General features: G+C 42.6%; 1 protein-coding gene across 5 annotated transcripts in view; it reads left to right on the top strand.

The window, feature by feature from the left end:
* The first annotated feature begins 1975 nt into the window (after positions 1–1975).
* LOC147443175 (serine/threonine protein phosphatase 2A 55 kDa regulatory subunit B beta isoform-like) overlaps positions 1976–14529 on the top strand; it is a 36720-nt gene continuing 24166 nt past the window's right edge. Inside the window, exons 1-9 of one of the 5 annotated variants that reach the window (XM_086529084.1) lie at positions 1976–2440; positions 2611–2678; positions 2827–3032; positions 5265–5368; positions 5457–5552; positions 5650–5769; positions 5852–6070; positions 6164–6255; positions 6723–6841. In XM_086529084.1, the coding sequence (XP_086385210.1) occupies positions 2915–3032; positions 5265–5368; positions 5457–5552; positions 5650–5769; positions 5852–6070; positions 6164–6255; positions 6723–6841 (868 nt within the window). In that variant the 5' untranslated portion in view covers positions 1976–2440; positions 2611–2678; positions 2827–2914. Of the gene's footprint in view, positions 3033–5264; positions 5369–5456; positions 5553–5649; positions 5770–5851; positions 6071–6163; positions 6256–6722; positions 6842–14529 lie in introns of all 5 variants that reach the window. The other 4 variants (XM_086529083.1, XM_086529082.1, XM_086529085.1 and 1 more) reach the window with 4 other exon arrangements.

Below are 14529 nucleotides of genomic sequence, written 5' to 3'. Positions count from 1 at the left end.
AGGTAAGTCGCCTAGGTAGGGCTAGCTAGCAAGGCTCTTTTAGTGAATGTATGTGTACATTTGGAGGTGCTTTTTGTATATAAGTTATATTTTAGCTTTAATGCAAAAGGGGGACTACTTATTATAATAAATTTGCAGGTTTTGGGTCGTGGTGCTTCCGTCATGCTTTTGGATGTAGTTTTTGCCATAAACTAGTGTTCTCTACATTTAGTTGTGCTTTGGCTACCTACTGTTTGTGCCAATTTTACACATAGTGGTGCATAGATTCAAAATTTAGTGTCTTCATAACTTTTGTTGAAGTTAAAGATGGAGAGATGCATTTCATGCATTGCAATGCTTGTGCCCATCAAAAAAAGAAAAAACCATACGTATGGTGTGGAGTTGGCACCATTCTCCACATTTATAAAAATATCGTAAAGAACGTGCCCTTCCCCCGCCACTTTTATCCCTTCTAGTGTTGAAGGGGGACTTATGCTTCTCCTCTAGTGTTCGAGGGACTTTCTTATGGTAAAAGTACCGGAGTTTCACATGGAAAAACTCATTACCGATGTTTTATGAAGACATGTATCATTCCAGATTTCCATGCCATGTTATACTTTCCATGTGTCCCTTTGTTGGGAATCACAAAAATTCTTACATCCTTGTCACCTATCGTTTCAATAAAAATGATGTAAATTCATTAGTTTAATGCGTACATAATGGAATCTAAGTACTTTTGAGATTACATAGAGGAAATTGAATAACATAATATAAGTGTACCTTTGGTATTGGTCGTATGCATCAAAGCTTAATCTTGGATGGATCGCCGCCGAAACCTTCCTTACGTTGTTCTACCACCTTGACACTAGTACATGTTTTGCCATCATCATCCCTTATGTGACTTTTGCCAACATATCGATTGTTGCATTCACTTTTGCTATTATTCCTACCATTACCTGCACTACATGTGATGTTCTTGCTCTCAGGATAGGTTGAATTTGCCACTTTGTCCGTTTGTAGGTTCGCACACCCATACATACACAAAGTCACACTCTTTGTGGCAGGCCTTGAAGGTTATAGAGAGCTGAACTTCAATTAGAGTGCAGGGAGTAGCCAAAAACACACACTCTCTCTCTCTCTCCGTGCATTCCAAGAGACGAAATCTCAGACAAGAAGCTTTTCAAGCACTTTTTGTGCTTTATGAAGTACACCACATTTGGCATACACGCCAACCAAGGCAATGCCAAATACAACCTTTTTTTTTCGACAACCCTTGGCTAACAATATCGTCATGAATTTTTTCGCCCATATTAGCATCTTGCATAATGCCACATGCATTCAAGATACAAGCGTACATGATTGCATTTGGAGAGCTGCCCTCTCTTTGTGTCTTCTGAAGGGAGATAGGAGTTTTTTGATCCTATGCTTCCTTATTAGAAGAATATATACGTGCCTTCTCATATATACTGACCTACTGGCTACTGTTTAAAAAAATCAATTCTTAGAAGATTCCCTCCCGCAACCCTCTTTTCTCCCTCCCTCCCTCTTCCATGGTCGCCCCGCCTTCTTCTCATCGTCTCTACTCTTGCCTCTTCTTGTAGTACAAGAGCTAAACATCCCAGAGCAGCGTACCTCTAGTATGGGTGGGTTCAGAGATCCACATGTTGGTCAACCTTGTGCAAACATTACGGGCACGCAACATAGAGGCGAGCAGTGCCATGCATCTCAAAGGGTGCAAGTAGAGATTGTAGAGCCTCCTCTTCCAGTCATTTGGAGGCTAAAAATGGCATATCCTTCCCATATGTGATGGCTCGTGCAGAGCAATTGTGCATTCGGTCATAAGTTTTGGTAAAACCTTTCATTGCGAGACAAAGAGCGAGAATGCTAAAAATTGCATCTTCCTAGATTTCACCATTTTTTTCCCCACAAACTTGGTACCCTCATGAGTTTGGGTCTGTTTTGGGAGTTCAATCCCCCCTGTGACATCAAAATTTCCATTTCCGAGTGTTCGTGCTTATTGCAAATTTTCACATTGACCAGCTACAGAGGACTAGGCCTTTCGCCCATCCTACCCTACTGCTGAGAGCAGGGCTTTCTTCGTGCAGTTCACCAGGCATCGAGTTCTCACAGAGAGTTGTGGAGCTTGCTGCGCCTTTAGGGTTTCCGGATTCAGATCGTGAAATCGGACGGGCGGCTAGTGCGCTCTTGGAGGCGTTGGATGATCTTTCAATTTCGGCAGCCTCGCTACAACGGCAACACACACACACACACACACACACACACACAGAGCCGGACACAAAAGCCCTACTAACAGAACACGCAGAACCTCATTTATATCAAAGATGGGCAAGCGGAAACCAATTTATCAGCATGCAGGGGACTAGGCTTCGCGATGATGCTGGAATGTATGAGCAGATGGGTGGTCTGAGTGACGCCGTCGTATGATCGGATTCAATGCAGTGTATTGCTTCAGTCCTGGCATGCTTATGGTGTATACATTAACCAGTCAGACAATACATAGGAGTTCTGTTGCTTGTTGCATCTGCGAGACGTCTTTGTAGGTGGTGGGTGTCAATTGTCTATCGGCCTATCGCTCTATGCTCAATCAGAGTTCCTTTTGGATGTGCACAGAAGGAGCCAAGCGCCAGTGGAGTTCTGCAGAGGCGGAGATTACATCTTTTCGAATTATGCATTTTGAGGTGCTTTTTTAATCAAGCTCCATTGTGCAGTGTCGTACCAGTTTCACAATTTCAAGAAGTTCAAATGGTTCTATTTGTGATGGATGTCGCATTGAGTGGCGAGATGTGAACTTCAAATGAAGGACATCTTTTTTGCTATCGGCAGCAGGCTTATACAGTCAGGTTGAAGGGACTTGACGGAGCTCTCAAGTATCGGTGAAAATTCTCAAATTGCTAGATCGTGAGGGAAAACAGTGATGGTCCCAAGTAGCAGTAGCCCGGGTTTACCCGAGAATGGGCAGGCGCCACAAGTGCTTGAATGGAAATTTTCGCAGGTTTTTGGAGAGCGGAGTGCAGGCGAGGAGGTCCAAGAAGGTAGGCACATATCTTATGGTGTAGAGTTGTCTTGTTGTGTATGTGTTGATAAATGCTGTGCATGACTGCACTGTTACATAATACAGACACTAGAGCTACCAAAACAGCAGGTGTGAAGAAGGACATTAAGTCTCCAATTTGTCGTAGCTTTGAATTCATTAATATGTATTGATAGTTCTTGATGTGCTTTGTGTTGTTTCTGTGTCACCGGTGACAAAACAAAAGCCCTGGTAGGTAGCATTCAGACAAGCCTTACTTTGTACAGTGTTCGATGTTACGTGCGAAATGATCTAACTTGGAAGCACCTTTTAATTTTTTCCAAAGCGAGTGAAGTGAAGAATAGTAGATGAAAGATTTTTCAATGTAAGGAGCATTTGGTTGAAGGATTTTGTTGACCGATCAAGTTGCTTTATGAGGACGGAGTGAGGGTTTGCAAAGTTTGGTGTCACACCGAGGAGTCTTAATAGTGAATAATATGTATGCATTGACACCCTTGTGGCTGTTATGGGTCCGTAGGTATTGTTAGTGTGCATGTGTCTGTTCTGAATTGGCTACTAGCTTGCTTTGTAGGAGAATGTGTCAAAAACATTTTGGTGTATTAAAGCTGCACGTACGTCAAACATTGTTGTTCAAGTTTCATATCTGCTCTTTTTTTACTGTTCGTACTTTTTCGCATTTGTAGGCAAGTATTAATTCTTAGATTGTTTATTGAAGTATATTTCATGCTAATAAACACAAGCTATCTCAGCAGGTACCTTGGGTTTTATAAATGGCATTCATTTGTAGTTTTGTGCAAAGTGTTCAATCTTTCATTGGTCATGGGATGTTTTTTGCTAAATATTCCTGTCAGCTAATATTCTCTGGTCTCAAAGACAAGGTGTTATGAGATCAGATTTTGGTGCGTTTATTCTAAAGCACCTTTTTTCCCCTTGACGATCTTATGATATCGGAAGGGTCCTAAACTTTGTTGCAACATTTGTGGATTATGTTTTCCACTTATGAAAAGCGAGGGGAAAGGTAGGCTTGTGTCAAGCTACTAGCCATTCAGTTTGACAAGATTATGTTGATAGTGGTATAAAGCAGATAGCTATGTATCAAAACTCAAAACCAGAGCTTTGCTATTTTACATTTCAAACAGAAAATATATGTGGACCCCCCCCCCCCCCCCCCCCCCCCCCCCCCCCCCCCCCCCCCCCCCCCCCCCCCCCCCCCCCCCCCCCCGGCTCCCCCTTCTTCTCTCTCTCTCTCTCTCTCTCTCTCTCTCTCTCTCAAGGTTGCCCCCTGTAAGTACTAAGGTATCACTTGAAGGCAGGTAAGAAAAATGACAAAAAGAACTTTTTTTTATTGCACGATGCACAATTGTGCTGGTTAGGGAACCATTCTCACTCTCAGCAATATGTAGCTAACTTCTACACTGGCTATATACTGATCGGAACCACAACGTTTTTGGTTGTCTAAAGTGGTTCACCTCAAGAGGAGGCTTATAAATTTTGATTTTTTAAAAGGCTCTTGTTGATGTGTGAGGGCCATCATTTGGCATTCACTCAAAATTTTAAGTAACAGAGATGGCAACTAGTGGGTGGAGGTCTTTCTATGTTTCTGGTGCATAATGCTTTGTTCTTAGGTTTAAAGCAGGTTTATGGAAGCTGTTTTTTTTCTGATGGCAGATTGTGTGACAGCAAAGGTTTGTTGCCTTATTTTAGTTGCTCTGATGGTCCTTTTTTCTTTCCTCATTTTTACACCCTTGCTGGTGTAATCAAGATCGGCACATGACGTGTAAGGAGTGCTGTTCTAGAATAATTTGGCTTGAATTAGTCACAGAGAGTGCTTACAGGAATGAGTTGTGAGGGGTTCACTGTTTACCTTGTTTTCTCTTTCTTAACTTTTCGTCTAACGTCATTAAGCTCTTTTTAATGTAAGGCTGCCAAGTTCAGAAAGGGAAAACGCTTATGTTGTTATTTCCCTTGCCATCAGCTGTTTCAATTGAACATAGCCAAGTTTTGGTGCAAAAAAATCTCTGGTATTGTCGATTCTGTTATGACGTTTATAATAGGGAATGTGTTGTGGTTGGTTCTGCCCAAGAGATTTTCAGTTTTATGTCAATTGTGCAATTTTCTGCAGACTGCAGTATCTTCGCAATAGATAGAATTTGTGGTCCGTTTTATGCTCAAATTCTTAAGCAGATTAAGGTGTGACTTTGGTTTGTTTATCAATGTGCAATGTGCTGTGCAGTGGACATTATTTCTGCCATTGAGTTTGACAAGTCGGGTGAGCATCTAGCAACTGGAGATAGAGGTGGTCGCGTTGTCTTATTTGAGAGGGCTGATGGAAGAGATGTATGTCAATCTTCTGTTTTGTTGTATATTTGAACTTTCTAGGAGAGGTTGAAGGTGCTTGTCAATTACTTGAAAATTTGTGATGCAGCTTCGAATGCGGAAGGACATAGAAAGAATGGATATTTCAAATTTAAGGCATCCTGAGTATCGCTATAAAACTGAGTTCCAGAGCCACGAGCCAGAGGTAGGTGGAACAAACAAATGGTGTAAGAGAAATATTAATATATGTTGAATTGGAATGGATATATTCATTTTTGCTCCTGACCTTGTCTTATGTTCAGTTCGATTATCTGAAGAGTTTGGAGATAGAAGAGAAAATCAACAAAATAAGATGGTGTGAAACTGCAAACAATGCTTTGTTTTTGCTGTCAACAAATGATAAGACCATAAAACTATGGAAGGTAAATTTTATTTATTGCTTTCTGTAAGACTGGTTGCTAGTGAGGTTATTCCACTCAATTTCGTTATGCTTCTGCTGGGCAGGTTCTAGAGAAGAAAGTGAAGAAAGTGTCAGAGATGAATGTAGATTCATCTTCTTCTCAGTTGTGCAATGGAGTGGTAGGAGGAAGCCAATTATTGAATTCGAAGCTTAGCACTCCCTGGTTGGAAAATGGGAGCTTGCCTCCATGTGCGAGTCATAGCTTAAGTGACAACTTTGTGTTTCCTCCAGATGGCATCCCGTCGCTTCACTTGCCCACGGTAGTTGTACTCAATCGATAACGATCATAGGTTAATTGCAGTTGATTATGTCCCAGGAAATTACAACTGGTTCATTTAATGGCGTTTAATTTGCAGGTCTCTAGCAACGAAATAACCCATGTAGCACGGTGTAGAAGGATTTACACCCATGCACATGATTACCATATCAATTCCATCTCAAATAATAGGTAATTTTGCCTGTGTTAGTCCACGTATTTCATCTATGATTACTGCTCATGGTATTACAAGTGTGTGTTATGTTTCTACTATCCAAAATTTAACTGTGATTTCTGAAAAAATTATACGTGATTGCTGCATTAAAGTAAGCAAATATTTGCAATGTACCACTTTTACACCCGATTTCTTTTTGGATCTGCACTCCCCAGTCAACAGGACAGCTTGTCTTAGTCTACAGTTACATCAGGTGTATTTTTCTAGAAAGCACCACTTTTAGGGAGTCAACATCAATTGCTGTCAGTTTTGTATGGTGTTAGGTGGTGCATTGAGTGATTAGGCTATACAGATACTATAAAGGTCTGCTCGACTCTGGGTGTGTCCGTTTCTAGAGTATGAGCTCCAGCAAAGAGAGACGTTTTTCTTCTGATGAATGCGATGAGATCTTTTATTAATGAAGCTGTTACTGCTCTTAAAACAGTGATGGAGAAACTTACATTTCTGCGGATGATTTGCGGATAAATCTCTGGAATATGGAGGTTAGCGATCAGAGCTTTAACATAGTGGACATTAAGCCCACTAACATGGAGGACTTGAATGGTATGCCTTCAAGAGTTTTTTGGATGTTCATTTGCTTCTACAAAAGGCTGTGGTGCCTTCATGTAGCCAATTTTTCATTTTTGTTAAGAACCGATTTGTGGTCAGCAGTCCCTCAGTCTGATTTGTTTTTGGTGGAATGCAATTTCCAAAATTCAAATATTTCGCTAGACAGACAAAGCTAATCTTAGAAATGCTCGGAAGTAGAAATTTATGATGAATGCGTTGAGTCGGAGTATGCCATACTATATATCGTTTGTTTGCCTCATATCCCTTCTTATAAATGTCTTTCTGCCAACTATTGTGTTATATGTTTTGTATACCTAGCTTGTAGTCCTCCACAAATGCGCAGATTTGGACAACGTGGGGGAGACTATCCGACTCGATACTATTTGCCTTTTTGTTCAATCTTGGCATCTTATTTCATTACTTATAGAACGCTACTCATTTTAAGATGATTGTTTGAAAAGTCATTGTTTTTGCAAGTCCCAATGTATACTCTGTGTTTCTGAAGTCTTCTTTTAAAACAGGAAGTAGTAATTGCAATGACAATAGGGAGCACTTGTTTCCTAGGTTAGTTATAGTAAGTTGTGATTGGCCTCTCCATGGGTCCTAAAGTTTCGCCCTCGTAGATTTGTGCAACCCTTTCTGACTTGGAGAGTAGACTACTGACCACATGGCATCGTGCATCAACACTCCTCCGAGACTGCTTCTACATGCGGTACAATTGACTTCAAATGACTTTTGAAGATCCTATAGAAGCAAAATAGGTCTTGTGGTGAACTTTTCCTTTAGCCTCTTAAGTTGTGATGTGAGTAGGTCCTTTTTCTTTGTAACGGCACGCAACCATGAAGCAGTCTCTGCAAATTTTTGGACAAACCTCAATTAAGAGGAATACAACCCCAAGAAGCTCCTCAATTTATGCACTTTCTTCAAATGTGGCCGATTTGGAATAGCCTCCACCTTCGTGGGATCCATACAAACTCCTTAGGGAGATGGGATGTGTCCCAAGAAGCATATTTTTGCATGAACAAAAGGGAGAAGAACTCGGTTGGTTCAAACCCTTGGGCAAAGCTCGCTCACTTTGCTCATTATTTGTGCTTGTGTGCTTGGCTAACTTTGTACGAGGGTTTATTAGGAGGTGAACTTTTTGGTGGAAAATCTGTGATGTGGTCTTCTGGTCTTTGAGAAGGAAGCTTGCAAGGAAGACTCTTCGACAAACAATCTTGATAGACTTGAAAAAATTTGAACACTCGGATTTGCGCAATAATCTAGAGATTGTAGGTGCAAATACAATGAGAATAATCTCCTTCATGAGTTCTACGTCAATGACAACGTCCTTGCTCCGATTCTTTAATAGCCCAGAATCCACGATTACATGGTACTTGTGGCATCATGGCATCCCTTGTAATCGGCAAGCCACTGGCGAGGTGGTGAATAACAACAAACACACGAACAAACTTGAAACTTGATCAGACTTCAACTTAAAAACAATTGCAAACAAAGCACAAAGTGGCGGAGTAAGATGTACTGGTTGTCACAAACTGGTGACGTGGCAGAGCCACCCAAGACACACTCTATTAAAGTTGTTCCAACTTATGGCCAAGGGACAAGGGGCCCCTGGGGACATTAAAAAAAAGTGAAGAAATTTATTGATGGCTGCCATATGGATCTTTGCAAATCACGTTGACTGTACGGACGGTCGAAAACCGTGCTGGTTGTTGACGTGGCCTGACTGTACGGAATTCCGTGATTTTCGTTGGCTGTTTTTAGCGTTGGGAGCTTTTGAGATTATTGCTTTCGAGTTGAAGCTTTTGGGGCTTTGCTTTTAACATCCCTTGTAAATTGTTTAAAAGAACCTTAGGGGCTCACTTCTCAGAGCATTTGGACGCAGAGTCTGAGAGTGAGCATCCACGGGCTCATTGTACTTTGCACAAAGATTAATATAATAATAAATACCGAAAGGGGGGTCAGTCTTTGGGGCCAATATCTCTTGGCACGGAACTACGCCAGGCCGTGTCGATTCTCTTTTGGTTTTGTTAGTTAATTGGAAGTGAATCTCGGTTGTGTCGTGGCAGAATCTTGACTTGGGGTGTCCAAGTTTGTTACGGTGGTATCATAGCACGACCGATTTCTCTTCTACCGAGAAATCCGATTTGTTTTCTCGCGACACTTACGAATTCCGAAAAGAGTCTTTCTCTTCTACTTCTGTTGATGCGGGAGGAGCCCATGCAGAAGATTAAAACGACTTTACAAAGGAAGAGTATGGGCCACCTCGGCCTACTCAGTATGAACTTCAAGAGATGTAGCGTCGACAACAGGTTGATGAGTGCACAAAGTTGATAATTAAATTTGCGAAAGACTCATAGTTTGCAAAATTTTTGTCTCAACAATCCATCGTTGAAGTGCACACTCAGTCACCAGTGGCAGAAAGCCATCGGACCACCCATCAAACCGGCACTCAAGAAACCTCCTTCTTCGAGGATGTTTACAGAATAAGAACTTCAAGAGGTGGTTCAGACTCAGATTAGTCGGCTTTTGGACGCGAGCAATCAATCCAAAAAGCAAGTGAAAAAGCGTAAGAAGGGGACTGACTACCCTTGGTTATTTGGGCCGTCAATCTTCTTTTGTATCTGCAAGAAAGCAGAAGAAGCGTTTACGCTTTGAGGGACTACCTAGTTCTTCTTCTTCCTCTTCTTCTAACAGTTCTTCCAGCTCTTCTGACTCGAGCAAGGAGGATAGAAAGGGCAAAAAGCGAAGCAAAAAGCAAAGCTTCAAAAAGGGCAAGAAAAAGGCAAAGAAACTCAAATTCCGCCCAGTTTCTGATAGCTCTACAGAGGAGTCATTCTCTGACAGTTTGGACTCGATGACCATCTGTTATATGCAAAGAAGAAGCCCATTTACATGGCCAACCAATATGACTTCCTTGAAGACGAGCAAGAAAGCAAAAGAATTTAAAGAAGGTGGACAATCGATAAAATTTGAATCCTTTTCTAGATTCCGAGATGCTCCGAAGGCTTTGGCCTTCATCCAGCAGTTTGACATAGCCTTCTCTGGAGGGAATTACTCAGAGCACTCCAAGATTAGGAGGGCTGCATCTTTTCTCAAAGGAAATGCTCGAACATGATGGTCCACTCTTCTTCTGAGGAAAGAAGCTCCAGTCAAGTGGTTGAAATTCAAAAGGCTCTTTATTTCATATTGGCTGATCCGAGAGTATGAACGGGATATAAGAACCCCTTAGAACCATCTTCGGATGACAAGGGAGATTCTTTGGACGCTTATTGCGAGAAGTTTTGGGACTCTTTTCTACCAACCTCTTCATTTAAGAAGGTCACCTTTAAGGAACAGATTGAGCAGTTTTGCTGCGGACTCCCTATAGAGATCCGAGACCAACCAATATGACTTCCTCGAAGATAAAAGCAAGAGAGCAAAAGAATTCAAAGAAGGTGGACAATCAATAAAATTTGACTTCTTTTCCGGATTTCGAGATGCTCCGAAGGCTTTGGCTTTCATCCGGCAGTTTGACATCGCCTTCTCTGGAGGGCATTACTCAAAGCACTCCAAAATTAGGAGGGCTGCCTCTTTTCTAAAAGGCAATGCTCGAACATGGTTCAGATTTTAGCTTGCTCGTTGTCGTCCTCGTCGTCGTCGACATCGTTGGCAAGTCCAAAGCATTGTAGAGATTTGTGCAATAATAAGTAGACCGCTCTCGCCATAGAGAGTGGGGCCATCGGAGGAGGGTTTGACAACATTCTGGTGTCGTATTCTCTTCTCTCTCTATCTCTCAGACTCATGCACCTTCATTCACAGTGTTCATCCACTTTGTTTGTGATCACTTGCACTCTCTCATTAAAGAATGGAAGGCTCTCTCGTCCGTAAGTAAAAGGAACCCTTGTGTACGGTTCGGAGCACTCATCTTGAGCAAAGTTCAACATTCATTTCGCTGCACCTTACATTGGTATCAGAGCTTTGGCAGTGTTTTGTATCACTCAAGGAAAGAACCACAAGGACCATATAATTTTTTTTTTGCTTGTTGCGGTCGCACGTAACCCAAGTCTTCTTGGGCATGTCAATTCCTAATCGTGTTTTTGAAGAGTGAGAGGAAACCCAAGAAAGAAGGGCTTGTCCAACCTCCCCTTGTACCTCTTTTCACTCATTGAGAGCGGGCCGTGTACTTGGGGGCCGGCCAATCGACGTGAGGTGGGAAAAAGCAACCTTGGTGTGAGCGCAAGGCCGCCAAGGGGTGCGTCCGCGGAAAAGAGCAGAACTCGGGTGAAGAGAAGATTCTTCTCTAACACAGATTGCAAGTGAAAGAAGAACCTCAAGAACCTCAAGAACCCAAGAACTTCAAGACCCTCAAGAACCCAAGACCCACAAGAACCCAAGTTCCTTGTGAACTTAAGAACCCAAGACTTCAGTGGATGGTCATCACCCGAAGCAGAATGGATACTTCGCATGGAGGTGATGAGCATGGGAGTAGAAAGAAGAATTTTCCCCACCAGGAGGTTTTTCGGACCCTCCCCCTTCCCCATCTACGCCAAGGATTGCACTAACTCCTATGGAGGCTTTCGACAAGATGATGATGGACATGAAGTTGGAACGCGAAGCAAGAGAAGCAGAAAGAAAGGCAGAACACACAGAAAGAATGGCAGCCATAGAGCGTACATACAACGAAAGAATGGAAGCCATAGTACGTGACCGCAAAGAGTTGTTGCGACTCTTTTCTAATGTGCAGGCTAAGATTGCAAAGGATCAGGAGAAGGAGACTCTTTCAGTTTCTTCTTTTCCAAAGCATGATGAATTGCATGATAATGATGAGCATGATGATTTGGATGATAAGGACAAGCATGATGATTTGCATGATGATAAAGATGTGATTTCTCACAAGCATGATGATTTGCATGAAGATGACGTGATTGTTCACAAGGACGATGTGTTAGTTGATACTTTCTCTAGTGAAGCTAACCTCATTGCAGATTCGATCAATCACGGAGAACCGATCTTGGCTCTTGAGTCGAGGTCCACAGAACCCCACAGGAAGATTCAATCAAACACGAAGAACCGGTCTTGGCTCTCGAGCCTAGGTCCAAAGAACCCTCACATGAAGTATTATGTGTTCGAATGATTAGTCAGCACGCTTTGTTCGAGTGTTTCATTTGTGATCGTTTCGTGTATTTTAGTCATCGTCCTTATGTGATCCCTTTTCATAGGCATGACATATTGATCGATGAGCACGATTCGCTCATGAATGAGCACGGATGTATACGGATTACTCATGAGAAGATGAAATGTTTGCATTCTAGGAAGTCACATTCAACGTCTCTTCCTTGGCATGACACAGTCGTAGAAAGATCACAAGAAGAATTGACCATCGATCCTCGGCATGTCCATTGTGATTTGCCATAGTTGATTGATTTAGATTAGAAAGACGAGTTTGATTTCATGTTTTACATGTGAATTTGATGAACCATTTGGCACTCCGTCTCTTTGTTCATCTACATTGCATACGCAGTCTTTTAGGAAGATTAGAATTTTTCTAGTCACTTTACATGGAATGGGTATGTTCATGTTTTTGTGCTCGAAGTGGTTTCAGGAATTTTCAGCCTTGGAGATTCTTGAAGAAGGTAGAAGCATGACTATGGACGAAGTTGAAGCATCGAAGGAGCTACAGATGACTTTGTCTCGCTCTCAGCGCGGCCCAAAGAAGAAGACTTTGCTGACCTTTATGAAGTTCAAGTATCGCATGATCCACACATCAGAGTGGGCCGGCGAAGAGTCCTTTCGAGGATTCCGGATGTTGTTGGCGATCTCCCTCGACGCCATACAGTTCGGTACCGGTACCTCACTTTGAAAAAGAGGGGATGTCACGTGACACATCCAACCCTATGTGTCCGTGGACAAGCTACAGCATGACCAGGCTTCAGTTCAGTCAAGTCAGTCTAGAATAGGAAGTGATCCAACACTTTTGTGAGTCTGTTCGCATACCGTGCATGTCCAGGCACTTAGATTAGATGCATATCCTCTGGTTGCACACAGCATGACCATCAGCATTTCCATCAGAATCCATCAGGAGCATTTTTCAGTACACAGAACCTATTTTTCCTATTTTTGACATTTTTCACTTATTATTTTTAAGTGACTTTTGTTGGGAACTAGGTAGGGCAAATTTCATAAGTTTGTATATATAGAAACCTAGCGCTAGCACTTTCTGGCAGAAGAGGTAGCAGGAGCTCCAGTTCAACAGGCCTCTTCTCAACAGGACCCCCAAGACCAACCTAGCGTTTTTACCCAACAGCAGAGCCTAGCATTTTCATTCCCAGATCGGCCTTGGCGTTTTTGCATTGCAGAGCAGCGCCGACAACCACAAGACATAGCAGATCAGCCCTAGCGATAGCAGATTGCCCCAGCTACAGCAGATCAGCCCTAGCGTTAGCAGTTTCCTCAGCAAAGACAAATTTCAGTCCTTAGCGTTTTTGGTTTGCAGATCAACCTCAGCGTTTTTGCAGATCTTCGCGACGGAATCAGCCCTAGACTCAGCGTTTTCAGTTTGCAGCAGTCAGTTTCCGCAGTAGAACCCCCAAACCTCGCAGATCTCACCTTTCCGCAGCAGATCCTCGCTGCACGGTCAGATCCCGCGAAGTTTGCAGATTCAGCCCAGAAAACGCAGATTTCAGCATCTGCGTTTTCAGCACGTCATCGTCGTACTGTCGTCATCGACATCGTCACCGACATAGAGTCAAAATTCAGCAGATAAAGATTTGGAGATTTCAGCCCTTAGTGTTTTCAGAGTTCAGCCCGTCTCATTGTCGTCCTCATCGTCGTCGACATCGTCGGCAAGTCCAAAGCATTGTAGAGATTTGTGCAATCATAAGTAGACCGCTCTTGCCATAGAGAGTGGGGCCTTCGGAGGAGGGTTTGACAACATTCGGGTGTCGTATTCTCTTCTCTCTCTATCTCTCAGACTCATGCACCTTCATTCACGGTGTTCATCCACTTTGTTTGTGATCACTTGCACTCTCTCATTAAAGAACGTAGGGCTCTCCCGTCCGTAAGTAAAAGGAACCCTTGAGCATAGTTCGAAGCACTCATCTTGAGCAAAGTTTAACATTCATTCCGCTGCACCTTACATTTTTTTACTGGAGATTCACTTTTTGGGACACATCATGTTAGCAACAGGAGTACAGCTGGACCCGACCAAGATTGAGTCTATATGTGATTGGCCCGATTTGAAGAATGTTCATGAAGTTATAAGCTCAGTTCATTTGAAAGTTTGCAGAGGTAGCTTCCCCTTTGCACATTCTGACACAAAAAGGAGCCCCTTTCTCGTGGGGACTGAGAGAGGTGACTGCCTTTCAGACACTGAAAGAAAAACTGACTATGGGACCGATGTCGACTTTGCCGGATTTACAAAAGTCATTTGAAGTATATTGTGATGCTTGTGGTCGTAGTTCTGGGAGCGGTCTTAATGCAAGAAGGCCATGTCATTGCCTATGAAAGCCGATTGTTTTTGAAGGCTAGAATTGACAAGACAAATTTATGAGAGAGAACTTTTGGCAGTGATCCATGCTCTTACTCAGTGGCAACATTACCTACTTGGAGCCGATTTCGCGGTCTTCACTGATCATCAGAGTTTACGCTACTTCTTGCCAGAGAAGTAGCTTTCGGAAAAGCAGATGTGGTGGGCTAACATC

This window comes from Adiantum capillus-veneris, chromosome 14 (assembly GCF_014529385.1).
Source record: "Adiantum capillus-veneris isolate H3 chromosome 14, ASM1452938v2, whole genome shotgun sequence".
Classification (NCBI taxonomy): Eukaryota; Viridiplantae; Streptophyta; class Polypodiopsida; order Polypodiales; family Pteridaceae; genus Adiantum; species Adiantum capillus-veneris.
This window is presented reverse-complemented; position numbering and strand designations above follow the sequence as displayed.